The following is a 16,442-nucleotide window of genomic DNA, read 5'->3' as shown; positions in this document are numbered from 1 at the left end:
ACATTTTACTTTTTTTAAAAAATAAAGCTTGATTCTATTTATACCTTGAGAGATTGATTTGTCTTCTAAAGGAGTAGGCTAATTTCCTTTGCCATATGTTTCAGTGAATAAGGCTAGGAGGCAGTACTATAGAATTTATTTTTCCTTTTTTCCTTTTGACTTCATTTTTGTCATTTACTTATATAGATGCTTTGTGAGTCCTTTGTGTCTTACACTGCAGGATTGGGAGGGAGGATGACAGGAAAAAGTACCTGCCCACCCACCAAGGAGATAGATAGTGGAGGTGAGAACTACCAAACCACTTCACTAAGTCAGGAGGCAGAAATAGAGCATGCAGAACCCAAGGAGTCCTACAAAGGGAGCTTTGAGATTTTTACCCTATGAGTTCAACCCAGTTCTGCCACTACAATTGTGAATAATGCCATGATTCTAACACAGCGGTTCCATAATGCCTGTTCAACATAGACCAGTGTTGGAGAACCTTTTCGGCACTGAGTGCTGAAATGGGAGAGTGCGTACCAGAAACCAGATTAGCAACTGCCCGGTGTGCATGCGCGCTCCGGGAAGATGTTCTTCCGGTTTCTGGCACACACATGTGCACCGGCTACCTGGTCTTCCGGTTTCTGGAAGGAATGCGTGCACGAAGACCACTGGCCTGTGATGGCAAACCTAAGGCACGTGTGCCGGAAATGGCCATCTCTCTGGGCATGTGAGCCATTTCCCGTTGTTCTTCTGGGTTCCGGCACGCCGGCCAGCTGGGCTTCATGCATGTGGGAGTTCCAGAAACCAGAAGAGCACCCGCCTGGTGTGCATGCACGCACCAGGAAGATGATCTTCTGGTTTCTGGCACACGCATGTGCCCTGGCCATCTGGTCTTCACATGTGCATGCGTGACAAACTGGAAGACCAGGTGGCCAGTGCGCATGCGTGTGCCTGAAACAAAAAGATCATCTTCCAGGTATGCGCATGAGCACCAGGCAGCTGCTCTTCTGGTTTCTGGCGCTCCTGTGCTTATGAAGACCAGCTGACCAGCGCGCCAGAACCCGGAAGAGCAAGGGCGATGGCTCGTGCCATGTGTGTCATAGGTTTGCCATCATAGACATAGACATTTGTGAATTAACATCCCAAAGATTCTGAACCTTTAAAATCCTTGTCTATAAAGGCGAATCACAACTTTCCATCCCTTAATATTTTGTACCTAAATGCATTAAATGTGCTTATTGAGTAGATTCATTGCAGTTGGTAAGTGGGGCAGATATAATATCTGATAGACCTAAAGTCTTACTTACCTAGTTCGTTACTTTAAAAATGTTGAAATGTTGTATATGGAGGACCTTGTAAAGATTGAATTTCAGAATATTCGTTCTGATTCTTAACAGTTTCCTCCACATTGATGCTCTGACAGGAGTACATTATTTAGGGTACTGTTTAACTTATGGACCAGGTTTTAGATAAAGAAAAAAATCAACGCTCAATTTCTGGTTGACGGTGTGACTACATTTCTAGAAAAAGCTGTGATATAGTTTCACATTTTAAAACTTGGGTAGTATGTAATATTTGTCATTGAGTTATACTTAAAACATCAGTTTCTTCAGAAGAATATAGACAGAAATTGAAGTAAAATCATAGGACTATTATTCCATGAAGTGTATAATTTTAAACAGCGCATTTTAGTTGTAAGTTTTTTTGCATGGTGGTCTATGTAACCTAGAAACAAAAGCTAGGAATTCTTTTTGGTATTAAGTGCTTCCAGATATTGACAGAATTACTTTGTTTAGTTTGGTGCTCCATCAACCAGCAATAATTTATTCTCTTATGTATTTCATAAGATAAGCAATAATATTGCTTGTGTATTGCATTTTATTACTGCTGATTAAATGTATGTGAATAATAGACTGGATAGTCTTTCAAACCCTACTCTGTCTTTGTAAACTCTTAATGCTAGTGCTAAAAGCAAGATGTATGAGAATTGCTTTGCTTACAAAATGAGATGACACAATTTGGGAAGGGGAAAGTTAGTTCAGTTATAAATGTTTCTGCTTTTCATTTTACAGTCATAACTAAGTTGCTTTTGCCTATATTTACATCTTTATTAATTTGAGATTACTTGAATGATGCAAAGTTCTAAGGGTCTTCTGAAGAATAGACTATACCTTGTGATGCTAAATTCAGTTCTTCAAGTTCCGGGATTCATTTCTGTTCATAGGAAATAATTTCAGAATTTCTGATCCATTTCAGAATTACCTGCTTCGAGCGATTCTAATCCTCGTAGTAGAAAAATTTGTTCTGCAAAAAAATAAAAAATCAACGTATATAGAATTTGGTTGCCAAAAGGCGTAGCTGCCATCAGTGAGTTCATTGTTAGTTTCTATGGAGACAGCAGCCTATTCTGAATGGCTGTTAGATCTTACAGAAAGATGCGTGCCTCTGTATAAGTTCAGTACTGAGCAAGTGAGCTTTCTCATTCAGCTTCATCCTCTAGCATATCTTAACTGCCGCAAATAGTGGGTGATCATGCAAGGGTCACCCAGGAGGCGCTTGGCAGTGAATATTTTTAGCAAGTTTTTTCAGGGCCGGAGACATTCTTCTTCTGATCCTCTCCTCCGAGTGCTTCAGAGGCGACGGAGCTCAGTTGTAGAGGTCCTCTCGACTTCTACACACAGGGTTATGGTGGCTATTTCCTCTGTAAGCCCTGAAGAGCTAAATGCTGCTTTCCATGAAAGAAGAAGTAAAGTATTGGCATTTTTATCATTCTAATATATTAATTCTAATCTTCTTTTATAACTAAGCATTTTAAGTTGATCACATCACTTAATTAATAAAATAGTACTGTATCACTTTTAAGCTTACTGTTTTTATGAGTTTGTTTATAATGTGAACAAAGATAACAGCTGTTATTAAATGTTTCTAGATCATGAGATGATCCTTCCCCTATTAAGGAAATATTACATATACAGACATTAAGAAAGAAAAGTCTTATTTCTTTGCAAATGTTTTTTTTGGGGGGGGGGGGGGGGGATTTAGTTTACCTTTTTATCTTTGTTTTTCAGAATTGATTTTTGTTGGAAAGTTTTATTTTGTCTTGCCATTGGATTACAGGAAGATCTAGACGTCCAACTGCAAAATATACAAAAGTTGGAGAACGCCTTCGTCATGTTATCCCTGGTCATATGCAGTGTTCTATGGCGTGTGGTGGCCGTGCTTGCAAATATGAAAACCCAGCTCGGTGGAGTGAACAAGAACAGGCTGTTAAAGGATTATATTCCTCCTGGTAATATACAGCATTCATTCATGATACGTTTCCAAAAATGTTACTTTTAAATATCTTATAAAGCAGTTCGTAACTCTGTTGAACTGATTTCAAAAAAATATGCTTAGTATTAGATTATACATTCAGTGAAAGAAAACAGTTTGATAAAGATTTAGGCAAGAAGTGTTTCAGAAATGTGTGTCCATGAGCTTAATGCTTGAAACATTTATATGCTAAAACTGTTGGTTGGATTCAAACAAAGGTCAATTGTTTTCATCTAGGCATTAATCATACGGATTGCATTCTACTGATGTTAACAGAAACTAAATTCAACTTAATCCAATATGTTTTCATCTGAAACATGGATTTCATTATGGATATCTTTATTACAGACTTAAATGTAACTAAGATTCAAATGTATTGATCATGTAATTGAACTGAAATGTTAAATTAAAAAAACCAACTGAATATAATGAAAGCATTGTCAAGATGTGTGGGATCGTTTTTTAAACTTTTTAAAAGATCACTCTGAAGAAAAAAATGTTATATACATAGATAAACCATAGATACACGGTGTTAGCTGTGTTTTTATTATCACCATATCTTGACATCTTATTAGCACTCTGTTATATAAGTATTTTATTAAACAAAGATCAAAAGCATTTCACCATTTGAAAGCACAGCATATAAAACATTATGATTAATTTGCTAAAATAATTAAACATGAGAGATGCCTGAGACATACTTTTACTCCTATTTTTTATGTCTTCTTCCGTCTTCTCTTCAGGGTAACAGATAACATACTGGCTATGTCTCGACCCTCCACAGATCTTATTGGAAAATATAATATTATTGAACAGTTCCAAAGGTAAAAGAAATTGGTAACAAATTACTAAAGTTCTTATGAGACCGAAGCTCATCTTCCCCACCTCCCCCCTTCCCTGCATTTCTCAGATCATTTGTAGCAATTTATTCTGAAATAATAATAACATGGGATGCTTTTGGAAAAGACTCTGAAGACGCATCGTCAATAATGCATCATCTTTTTCTTTGCTTAAGATGTGATATAAAAACAGTAATTAACCTCCAGCGTCCCGGGGAACATGCTAGCTGTGGGAATCCACTGGAACAAGAGAGTGGTTTCACCTATCTTCCTGAAGCCTTCATGGAGGCGGGAAGTAAGTTTGCTCCTGCTGCTGCTGTTCCTGGTTAATTATAAAGTGCGTTGCTTGCAGGCTGTTTCTACCACCTACTTCTAAGGTTAAAAGCAGCGAGTTGAGGAATGTTTATTGACGAAAAAATAACATACAATAACATACAACTAATGAGGATGTAGAAAAAGAGAGGGCGGCTATCATAAATGACTAAAGCATCCATGGAACTGATAGCTAAATTATGAAAGTTGCACCTGGCAATATCTGTAACAGTACTAGCAATTATTCACCAAAACATTAACACAGATTACACAGGACAATAGGCATATATTCACTAGCAGTAATTGTGTGTATGTGTTACAGATACATATATATCTACTTAATTAGCATCTCTTTCACAAAAAGAGTTTTCCACACTGTCCAAACAAATAGCTGTGTTTGACTATTTTGAAAAGGATGTAATTAATTTAGGAATACTGAGCGTGTATTTTTATATACTATCTAAGTGCATGTACATACATACTGTACACAGAGAGAGACTAATACATTCCCCCATCATTGTATAAACCAGTTTTTAAAGGAAAAATCCTGCTGAATTTGGAGTGTAAGATTGGAAAATTTAAATTTAAATAAAAAACATTCCACAATATGGAAACATAATCCATTCTCTTCTACTGCAGATCTTAGGAATGTCATTAGGATATATTTGTGGGTGCACTGTTTGGTCTTCTAATTATAATGTTCTAAATATTTTTTCTAGTTTATTTTTATAACTTTGGATGGAAGGACTATGGTGTAGCTTCTCTCACTACTATCCTCGATATGGTCAAAGTGATGACTTTTGCCTTACAGGAAGGGCGAGTAGCTATTCATTGTCATGCGGGACTTGGCAGAACAGGTACAAATATGAAACAACTAGTTTAATTAAAACGTTTTTTTCTAAAATTCAGCTTTGTACGGTATGCATTGCAAAGTCTGCGCAAACTACAGGTAGTCCTCAACTTACAACTATTTATTTATTCACTGTTTAAAGTTATGATGGCACTGAAAATTGACTTATGACCATTTTTCACACGACCATTGCAGTATCCCCATGGTCATGTGATCAAAATTCAGATACTTGGCAACTAGCATGTGTTTATGATGGTTGCAGTGTTCCAGGATCATATGGTCACCTTTGCTGACCTTCTGACAAGCACACGGGGAACCAGATTCACTTAACAACCATGTTATAACTTAACAATTGCAAATATTCATTTAACAACTGTGGCAAGAAAGGTTATAAAATGAGGCAAAACTCACTTAACTGTCTTGCTTAGCAATGGAAATTTTGGGCTCAATTGTGGATTACCTGTATTTGCTTGCTGGCATTTCTTGGAATTTTTCTTTGAAAGTGGCCCATGCCTCTAAAGTGCTTTTTGAGTTTAAAGAAGAAATTGAGAATTAATTATAAGAGCATCTATACAAATTTAAAGAAATCTTAGTTTTCAACTGTATTTCAAAAGAAAACAGAACTTTGGAATACAGAATTTAGTTATTTCAAAACTATTATTCAAAGGAATAGGAATTCTTTAATGCCCTTAAATAGAAATGTAAACTATGAATGCCTTCTCTCTCTCTCTATCTGGATACCTACCATTTGGAAATACTTGTTTGGCTATTTATTTTTAAGAATTTTCTTACCTCCACTTCTAAAGCAGAGAAAACATTTGCAGGAAAGCGTAATGTAGCCTTCTTTGACCTTGTTTTCTCAGCAAATAAAATTCTATGCTTTAAAACTCTTTTCCCATCTGTGATCTCTGATTTTGTGTGCAATTTGTTCATAAAATCAGCTGGTTTAATGTATAAGTTTCAATATATAATGTTTGTATATATAAGGTTCGTGTTTAATTTTAAAAGTATTTTAAGTAGGTGTGTGTGTATGTGTATAGCCAGTATACACAAACCCACACTTAGAGAAAGAGAAATACAGAGAGAAAGTGTGTAATTTAAGTTTTACAATTGATGGGAATTTATATACTGATAGATGTCTGCTGTGATGTAAAGAGCATCCATGTGTTGTTGTCTGAGTTTATTGTTGTTTTATTTTAGACTTTACCTGAACTTGGTGATTAATCTATTTTTATGTGTCACTTTCCAGGTGTCTTAATAGCTTGTTACTTGGTTTTTGCAACAAGAATGACGGCAGACCAAGCAATCCTTTTTGTAAGAGCAAAAAGGCCTAATTCTATTCAGACTAGAGGACAGTTGTTATGTGTAAGGGAGTTTTCACAGTTCTTAATTCCACTCAGAAATGTTTTTGCCACCTGTGAGCCCAAAGCACATGCAGTGACTCTTTCCCAGTACTTGATCAGGCAGCGGCATTTGTTGCATGGATATGAAAGCAGAAATCTCAAGCATGTGCCAAAACTTATCCATCTTGTTTGCAAATTGCTCTTGGATTTGGTTGAAAACCGGCAGGTAATAGAGGAAGAATTAATAGATATACCAGACCTGTCAGCTGAAATTGAGGAGACTGTTTCTCAGTTAGCTTCTACGGAACTTGATAAGGAGTTGACAAGACAAGACAGTAGTACTTCAGAGCCATTCTCTCTCTCAGGGTCAAATCCTCTTCATCCCAGGGAACACGATTGTGATCCTCTTTGCAAATCGAGGACAGCTGATTACTTTTTGTCTCTTAGCCGTTCCAAAAGGCGCCTTAGCTATAGTGAATCAGATTTAAGAAAAGCTGCATTTATCGCTGAGCAAGGAGAAACTCTATGGTCAGTGCCTGTACAAGTGCCACTCTGCAACAAATCTAACCCGCCAAGCAAGGAGGACCACTGCCAGGCTCTTCACATTGAGCTAAACCAAGAAGTCTTAATTCGTAACACATTTACTTTCTCAACTCAGGGAAAATTTAATCCAGGAAAAAATGAAGATGACTCTTCTGCCTGCCATAGATCTAGACATACAAAAAGAGTACTGCGTAGTAAAACCATTTCTTCAGGCCTTGCATGTCATCAGAAAGAAAAAGAGGACGACGAGGAGGAGGAAGATGAAGATGAGGAACTAAAAGCATTGAACTATAATTTTGTGAAAAAGGACATTTATGGTAGACGAATATCTGAAGATTCAGACTCTTCTAAAGCAGAAAATGAGATCTATGATCTTTCGGAAACAATCCCTCATATCATTGTGCAATCAGAATTAACTCAAGAAGCACGAAGAATTTTGGCAGCCAAAGCTCTGGCAGGTCTGAATGAATTTATGGAAGCAGAAGAAGTGAAGTCTAAAGTAGAAATGTGGCAGGTATTTCATTTTGTAATATTGTCAGTGATGTGTATATTAAGTAAACATAAAAAGAGTGTCCCTGGTTAGGAGCAGTTGATATTTTCTATTTCCTAAGCTTTAAGTGATGAGCAGTAAGCAGCCAGCCATCTTGTATATGTGTGTTTTCCTTTTGAATAGGAACTAGGAAGTGCAGCCTAAAATTAAAACAGGAACCAAATATTCTGCTCTCTCTCCCCGCCCCCCAACTTTTTAAATAAATGCAGTGTAAATTAAAGGTAAAACTGCACTTTGTGATGCAAACAGTTTTTTCTTAAATGTCAGTGTGGGGACAATGTATGTATATGGGAAAGAGTTGGAAAAAATGGTCTGAATTAATCCTTCTTTGTCTCCTGATTATCTTGTGTAAAAGTCTGGAGAATGGAGAGATTAGGATATAGACTTGGCACTAGAGCATGAACAATTTTGCAGGGAACGTTCTTTGGTAGAACTTGTGGCTTTCATGCCCTTGGCTCTTTCAAAGTCAGGGAGGGAGACATTAACAGTGTGCATTCTTGAAGGACTCCCACTGGCATTTTTGCTGTCTAAAGAAAACAAAGGAAAACTGTCTTTTGCTTGGAGTGATTTACTTTCTGGGGAAGCATTTGTTATATGATACTAAGACATTTGCTCTACATTAAGAAAGGGTTAAGCATTCTGTGCCCATTGATTCTCTGACAGAAAACAGAAATGATCTCTTTCTATAGTCTCATTTTCTTGGCACACAGATTGGGAATACATAAGCCACACTTCAGGTGTTGGCTTATGATCTTAATCACCTGAAGGAAGGTAAGGCTCCTGCCACTGTCAGTAAACTAGAGATTGTCTGAAGCAAGAAGCCTGTAATGTATAGGGTTTCTAATATATTAGAATGAACATGGAGAACAATTAGGCATACAACAGGTTGTTGTCTTCAGAATGTCTTCTCTCACAGTTGTTTTTGGCAAGAAATAATGCAGTCCTGTCTTAAAATCATGAATGTAAATGCAATTAATAGAACATTTATTTAAATGTTTTTTCTTTTGTTAGAAAGAACTGAATACTCAAAATGGAGCGTGGGATAAAATATGTGCTGAGAGTGATCCTTTTATTCTCAGTAATTTGATGTGGTCTTGGATAGAGCAACTTAAAGAACCGCTTCTAACCAAAAATGATGTTGATGTGTTAGCAAAAAATAATACGGATTTTCAAGAAGCATTCAAACTGCTAGAAAAGGTAAACAACATATGTATCTTTTCACATTTCTTGGTCAACAACAGATTCTTGCTGCTTTCATGAGAATGAAAGCAACTGCACCAGGGATGGGTTCTACTTACCTTTACTACCGGTTTGCAGTGGGGCCGCGCACACGCGCTAACTTCGCTCGCACGCACACATGTTCTTCTGCGCAGAAGCATTTTGATGACATAGGGGTCGGTGAGCGGAGTCTCCCGCCGGTTTTACTACTGGTTCTTTAGAACTGGTGCAAACCGGGGGGCAACCCACCACTGAACTGCGCCATTCTAACATATGCTGTTAATCTGGAAGCTCTTCTCCTTTTGCACGTGTGATGAGTGTTGTGACATGCAAAACAGTGGCAAGTTTGCATTGTGATGTTATGATATTGCTTTTGTCAGCCCAGATGAAGCAGCTTTCATATTTTTCCTGCTTCTTTACAGTATGTGAAAAATGAGTGATTTATTCATGTGTTTGTGTATGTTTATCATGGCTTTCAGTGGCAGAAATGAGCTGCATTGACTAAAAGTACAATATATACTTGCTTTAGCTAACATTTAAAACCAATTGAAATATAGGAGCAATTGGATGACCTGTTACAGAATGAATGGGAAGCAATTTATTCTGCTGATTAAATTTTTAATAGATCTACAGTGAGGTCTTCTATTTTAGATAACTGGTATTTGCTTCTAAGCTGTATCTTATTATATTAGTGACATCTCTGGTTAATTACATCATTCTTTATCATATATTTCTTCAAAGGTAGTTTTGACATCTCTTTCGAGGCATTTTTTGTGTAGAAAAAATGAAAATAGATTTGTTCTTAATTTTGTATGAATGATGAACGAGCATTTATATTTATTTCTTTGACTTAATGTTTTTTCTGACCTTTATAATTCCTTCTTCTCTTTTAGTAATATATAATGATAGATTGAGAGCTCGTTGGTCTAGTGGTTATGGCCCTGGAGTAGGAATGGGGAAATCTAAATTAAATCCTGATTTATGCACAGAAGCCAGCAATATGACTTTGCGCCTATCCTCCTCTGTCAACTCTAGGAAGAAGACATGGCATATCACTTACAAAACTTTATAGACTTTCCATGTGATTGCTAGGAGTCAAATCCGATTTGAAGACAAAGTAAAGAGTGGAGGAGGGGTATGGAAGCCATCTAGATTATCTTGGGCTAATCACAATATCTTTCTATGATGGATGGGTGGATAGATGGATGGATGGATGGATAGGATAGAGTAGGACAGGACAGGACAGGATAGATATAGCTACATTGATATGAATATAGGAAGTCCTCATTTAGTGATTGCCTTGTATTCACAGTTATCATGGTGATTAAAAAATAATTTTACAACCAATTCTCACATTTCCGACCATCACAGCAAAAGGATAATTGAAGTAAGATCATAGTCCTAGTCATAGTTTCACTTAAAGATTTAATGACCAAATTGCTAGTCCCAAGTATTGTTGCTAAAGGTCTATCTGTGTGAGACATATCAAGAAAACTCATTACTGTATATTCTATGTCTATTGTACATCATTTTGTTTGTACTGTTAGCTAAAATTGTCCAGGAGGTATGGGCTGGAAGAACGGAACAATTCTTGTCTAGTTTATTAGGTGGTAATACTATTGGAGCACTTTTAGAAGAATTGTTACTTTTTGCTTATTGCAAGATTTTTCTGTGATCAGATATATTTTTAAACATTGAGGGATTGCCCACTTAACAGAGATTTTCAACAGTAGTGCTTTGGAGAAGCCTCATAGTAACAGTAACATGTAAAAAGGGTGCCTCTTTTTGTATGCTCCCAAATGGATGCTTTCTCTTCCTTCAGCAAAGGATTTAAAAAGCATTTCTTTAAATGTTCCTTCTAAGATGCTAGTAATAGATTACCAGGGTCCTTTAATTATCTTACTGATTTTAAATCGTACTATCTTGATGACATTTGTGGAAAGGAGTAATATATGTTTTAACAAATTTAAGTAAATACAGTTCAATATCAGGTATGCTTAAATGAACATTCTCCAATCGTACTAGCTTTTTGTGAATGAAAGGGCTCTTGTGAATCAAGATCAGGGGGAAGATATGATTCTCTCTCTTCAGACCTTCTTCCGTGGTCGACTCTCTTTCTACACATTTTCAAATGGTAATTGAAGTTAGGAGTTCTCCCCTTGCATTTTTCATCCAAAAGGTCATCTCCCATATTTACGTCTTGCTTAACTTGGGTTGAATTGTATCCTATTTGTTTTCAGAGTTGCTCACTAATAATACCTAATAGTCTGATTTATGCTTTCTCAGGGAAAATATCATACCATACTATGTATCTTAAACTGTGTGGTGAATTTGCAGAAAATACCAACAGATGTGGAAGAGCTGCTGCTTAATCGTGCCATTAAAGCATTCACCAAGGCAAGTAGCATATGTGGCCTTTTGTTATAAATACATCAGCGGCTGCTGATCAGCCTACAGTACTTTCCATAATCCTGATGATAAAGTATTCAAACGGTTATTTCTTGCTAGGAACTTAAATTGTCTCCTCCTTGTACTGAGACCAATTTATAAGTGGTTCCTTGTCTATTTAAGTCCATGGAATAATGAGTATCAGCTTCCTATGGAGTTTGCCTTATAGCTTATAAATTATAGCAATTTATGTAAAACTTTGAGAAACGGAGTTATTGAATCTTGAATCATTGTCTGAGGACAAATGTCAACGTTCCAGAAAAACTCCAACTCCAAGTAAAAATGCAGAAGCAAGCATTTTCCAAAGTTCTCTTTACTAGAATAGGCAAACTGGTACATCTGGGAAATCCCGAATCTGAAAAGCCCGGGTTTTTCTTCAGTTAGTCAAAGCTCCCAAAACCACCTCCTTTCTCCCCAATCGATCACATGCTCCAATCAATGTCCGTTCCATCTCGACCCAGCCCTCCGACCACTCCTTCTCCAGATGCTGGAGCGCCCTGACCTTGACCGACAGGAAGAATGCTATTATGTATACTAACCCCCTCTCCTAAATCCCCCCCTCCTACTTTCCCACACATGAGGAGGTGGCAGCATTGAAGCTTCCGGCCTAATGGCTTCCAAAGCTGACAACAAGTTTATGAGAAGAGGAAAAGCGGTATGATTTGATCTTCCATGTTGCAGGCCGTTGCAACATTGCAATATCTGAAATATTTGTAAACAGTGTACAAAGTATGGATAAACTTTTCTGGACACATTGCATTTGTGCTCTTGCAATTACCTCAACAAAACATGTCAGTGACTACAGTTCAGCACAATCCTGTATAACCATTCTTTCTAATACTCTGGATTGTCAATTTAATTTTTCCCCTTATTTTTGTGTATCTATTGTCTGTTACAATATGTTGAATTTTGTTTGCAAAGTTATTTTTGCAACCAATTTTCCTGCACTTTTGTAAATCGCTATATATTTTTAAATATTTCCTTCTATAATTTTTAGGCAGATTTGTATACATGTGGCAAAGTGCCTTGCAAAATTTGGAAAAGTGCAGATATTGAAAGATTAAATTCCAGTTTGGGTATTGATTCAGAAATACAAGCAAAACATACTTCACCTCTATTTCGTGCATATGCACCTACAATCGCTCTCACATCTACAGACATGATTATTTGGAGAGAAGAGAGATGGCCATCTGTTTTCTGTCAGTAAGAGACAGCTTGGTGTAGTGGTTAAGGTGCTGGCCTAGAAATCAGGAAACTGAGTTCTAGTCCTACCTTAGACATGAAAGCCCTATGGATGACCTTGGGCCAGTCCATCTCTCTTAGCCTAATCCATCTCACAGTGTTTTTGTTGAGGGAAAAACAGAAGAAATAATGAGTATTAGGTATGTTCATTCCTTGGGGTATTTATAAAGTAATAAAGGCGACATTTAAATAAATAAATAATACAATAAAAAGTTTCATCTTCCTCAGCAATATGTTTCACTTCTACCCAGCAGATGGTTGATTTGCTGTATGTGGGGAAAATGATTAACAGTGGCTATAAGTTGTTTGTATGGAGTCCAAAGTTTCAGTGAGCTGAAAGAATTTATATTATCTCACTCTAGCGCATCCAGGTTATCTTTCTACACATGGAATCTAAAGAAAGAATAGCACTGGAAGGAAATTCATATGTGTACTTCAGTCATTATTACTGTTTATTTCGATATAACACATATTTTTAAATTATTTTTTCACACATGACAAGAGTCAGAATAGATTTATTAAAAATATACAAAATTGTAGCACTCACACATTTTCCCTTGTGTACAAAAACCAATTGCTTCTGCTTAGTTGTAAGAAAAATAAATAAAGTGCAATATGTCTCATTAACATTTGCTTTGATAAAGCATAGAATAGCTGAAAGAAAAAAGTAATTTACTAGAACTTTGAATAATTAATTCAGAAACAATATTTTACATAAAGCTCTCATTTTTCTGTTTATTAGTTTTGTAGCCATTGTAAAGTATTATATTGGAAACATTATAGATTAAAACTATATTATCTGAATGTTTTAGTATCAGATACTAAGTTCCTCAAGCTTTTTGGCTTTGTGGATCGGTGAGGGAAAGGGGAATGTGGTGGGCAAGCATGCGTGCACAGCTGCATTTCCAAAAGGCTCAAGGCCTGGAAGTGGGACGTGGCTCCGGGTTGAGGATCCCTGAGATAAATGACTGAGTCCTTGAGTTCGTTGAATCCTTTACATTTTATATTATTCTATTGGGATAAACCCTGATGTTAGAGATTGTAGAGAATATTTGTAGCTGAGATTGTAGATTTAGGCAGAGGTTTGTCCTCTGAGCTTGCTGCTTGGCTCCTGGATGTTTCATTACCAAACTAGGTAACATCTTTAGTGGGTTGTGGATGAAGTGTCTTGTCCTGGATTCAGAACAAGACGACTGATTGAGTCACAAGACTCATTGAATCACAAGACAGTGAATAAACACAAGACCTATATAAGCAAACAAGACACTTCACCCAAAACCCGCTGAAGATGTTACCTAGTTTTGTAATGAAACTTCCGTGAGCCAAGCAGCCAGCAAGCTCGGAGGACAAACCTCTGAATAAAACCCTGATGTTTCTTATGTTTTGTAAGATAACTTTAAGTTTGTTTTCAGCAGATGAACTGTGATTCTGAAGGTGGATCAGATGTTTACAGCATTTTAAAGAATGTTTTCAAACAGATACTGGAACACCAAAGACAATATATCAGTGAAGAAACAGGAAAGCTTTTATGAAGTTTACATTTCTATGCTACAATTTTTTGTAGTGTTAAAAAACTACCTTTCTTTCGTATCCCTTGTTTTGCATTAATTAAATTTCTGTTAATGTTGTTTATTAAATATTGGAAGGTTGCTTTCCTGTATATGTATGTACATTGTTATTTAATAACTTGCCATTTTTTGTGATTGTAATGAGGCATTTTGACTATTACATTAAAATGATATATAGTTTTTCAGCGATAAGTTATTGGTTGGATCAAAGAGAAAAATCCCTTTGTTCCAAAGTGGATAAGGTGATCCTCGCTGATTCCTCCTCTCCCATATGTCACCAAGAATCTGTTCAGGAGGGTTAGGGACAGAAGAATGGAGGTCCGTAACCAGTGGTGTTGGCCCACTGTTGTTGGATGGGGAATCAGCCTAGATTGCTTTTCCTTCACCTTTTTCCCCCAGCAGGGATGATCTCAGCAGCACTTTGTTAGGCTCCGTTCCCATTGGCTGAATGAAAGCTACATTCAACCTGCTATTTTTTCATATTGAATTGTTGCCATAATTCACTGCCATAATGTGCTGGTTTATTCAGTTTAATATTTGTGTATTAAAACTCTTTAAGCTTAAATCTTGTTTACATTAGTAGTATTATGTTTTATTTTATGATTAGTAAACATTGACTGATACAAATGACTGTTGTACAGCTAAATGACTTTTCCTTGGTAGCCGTAAAAGAATTGATTTTAATGCCAAAATAAATTTGTAGCAAAAAATATAAAGATGATTTAAAATATGAAGGTAGACAACTGCCAGCTCATAAATAGTTTTGAGAAAGTTGAAACTTTCTATTTTTTAAAATAAAATACTGTAAATGTGAAAAATGAGATGTGTGTTATAGTCGCTCATTAAAAACAAACAAACGAATAAAGGAAATATTTACAGTAAAAAATATTCCTGGCTATTGATAAATCAGGGTTTCTTACCTCACTAGGTTAGTAGTCCTAGTTTGAATTGTCCTCATGGTTATTGACATTCTTGATTTAGCTTTTCATTCTAGTTTTATTTTAACCCAGATAACTATTTAAATGAGTTTAAATACATTCAAAAATATCTAATGTATCTCTTTGTTACTTATAGAGGATCAGTACAAGAGAGACCAGAAGGGGATTTTATTTTGACCATGAGGCTGATTTACCAAAAATAGAAGATAATTTGCTATCTAAAAATCCTTGTCCAGTATTTTGCACGGCACTAATATATACTAATATACTAAAATATCCTGTTATAAGCAGGATTGATAACAAGAACCTTGATAAAAAGATATGATGGGAAACTTCCTGTGTAGATACCCCTTCAATAACATCTTGGCTTCTGTCATTAGTACCAATTGTTAATACAGTTGTTGAGTCTAGAAATCTGAAAGGGACATGGAATTATTTTTGCCAACTAGAATGTAGTACCTCTGCAGGCAACTAGAAAAACTAGAAGATAAGCTTTCATTTTTCTTTGCCTTTCCCATAAATCTTGCTTCTGTTCTCATGAGATTTTGTCTCTTCCAACCCTTCCTGTTAATAGTGCTAATATATAACTGCACCTCTGGATGTGGAATGTAAGTCCATTGACTATTTTTTTTAAAAAACACTTAACTGGATTTTAACAGTGAAAATGGGATAAAAGCTATTTTTGTTAATCAGATATTACAGGCTCTATCAGACCCATAGCAGCCATATTCACTTCTATTGTAGTAGTAATGGCGGCGGTGGGAGGCTCTGCCCACCCGCCCAGACGTCATCACAGACAGTCTGCGCAGGTACGGAAGCGCTGTGTGTGAATGAAGTGAGTGCGCTCATGCACGCTCCCGATTCCAAAGCGGTGGTAACAGTAAGTGGAAGTAGTAGTAGTACTAGTAAGAGTTGTATGACATACATAAGAGATGAATCAGGCCAATTATCCATCTACTCAGGCATTCTGTGCTATTCAAAGGATAACTAGATGTCTTCTGGATACTCCCAAAAAAGGAGAAGGCGGCAATAGTCCTTCTTCATGTAATTCTAAATTAAGTAATTCTAAGGCATGTCATTTATGATTATGTAAGTAGCCATTGAAAGCCCAACACACCATCCATTTATGTAGTCCCTTCAAAAACCATTCAAACTGTTGCCCATCTCCACATTTCCATGCAGCAAATTCTGTTTTAATGATCTTTTATATAAACTACATAATCCTTAGTCTCACATTTAATTTAATGGTTACTTAAGTTTTACCGGTAATTTATGACAGGGAAAAACAATCCTTATT

General features: G+C 36.4%; 1 protein-coding gene across 4 annotated transcripts in view; it reads left to right on the top strand.

The window, feature by feature from the left end:
- Window positions 1-15,025, top strand: part of PTPDC1 (protein tyrosine phosphatase domain containing 1) — a 102,232-nt gene extending 87,207 nt beyond the window's left edge. For 3 of the 4 annotated variants that reach the window (XM_087887813.1, XM_034437617.3, XM_087887814.1), the window contains 8 exons: window positions 3,100-3,271; window positions 4,038-4,118; window positions 4,310-4,428; window positions 5,165-5,302; window positions 6,545-7,695; window positions 8,743-8,928; window positions 11,236-11,346; window positions 14,055-15,025. In XM_087887813.1, coding sequence (XP_087743939.1) covers window positions 3,100-3,271; window positions 4,038-4,118; window positions 4,310-4,428; window positions 5,165-5,302; window positions 6,545-7,695; window positions 8,743-8,928; window positions 11,236-11,346; window positions 14,055-14,171 — 2,075 coding nt within the window. In that variant the 3' untranslated portion in view covers window positions 14,172-15,025. Of the gene's footprint in view, window positions 1-2,371; window positions 2,729-3,099; window positions 3,272-4,037; window positions 4,119-4,309; window positions 4,429-5,164; window positions 5,303-6,544; window positions 7,696-8,742; window positions 8,929-11,235; window positions 11,347-14,054 lie in introns of those variants that run through there. The other variant, XM_034437571.3, reaches the window with a different exon arrangement.
- Window positions 15,026-16,442: the final 1,417 nt, after the last annotated feature.

Source organism: Pantherophis guttatus, chromosome 2 (genome assembly GCF_059756535.1).
Source record: "Pantherophis guttatus breed Tessera chromosome 2, ASM5975653v1, whole genome shotgun sequence".
In the NCBI taxonomy this organism is placed as follows: domain Eukaryota; kingdom Metazoa; phylum Chordata; class Lepidosauria; order Squamata; family Colubridae; genus Pantherophis; species Pantherophis guttatus.
The sequence above is the reverse complement of the archived record's forward strand: the minus strand, read 5'-3'. Positions and strand labels throughout refer to the sequence as shown.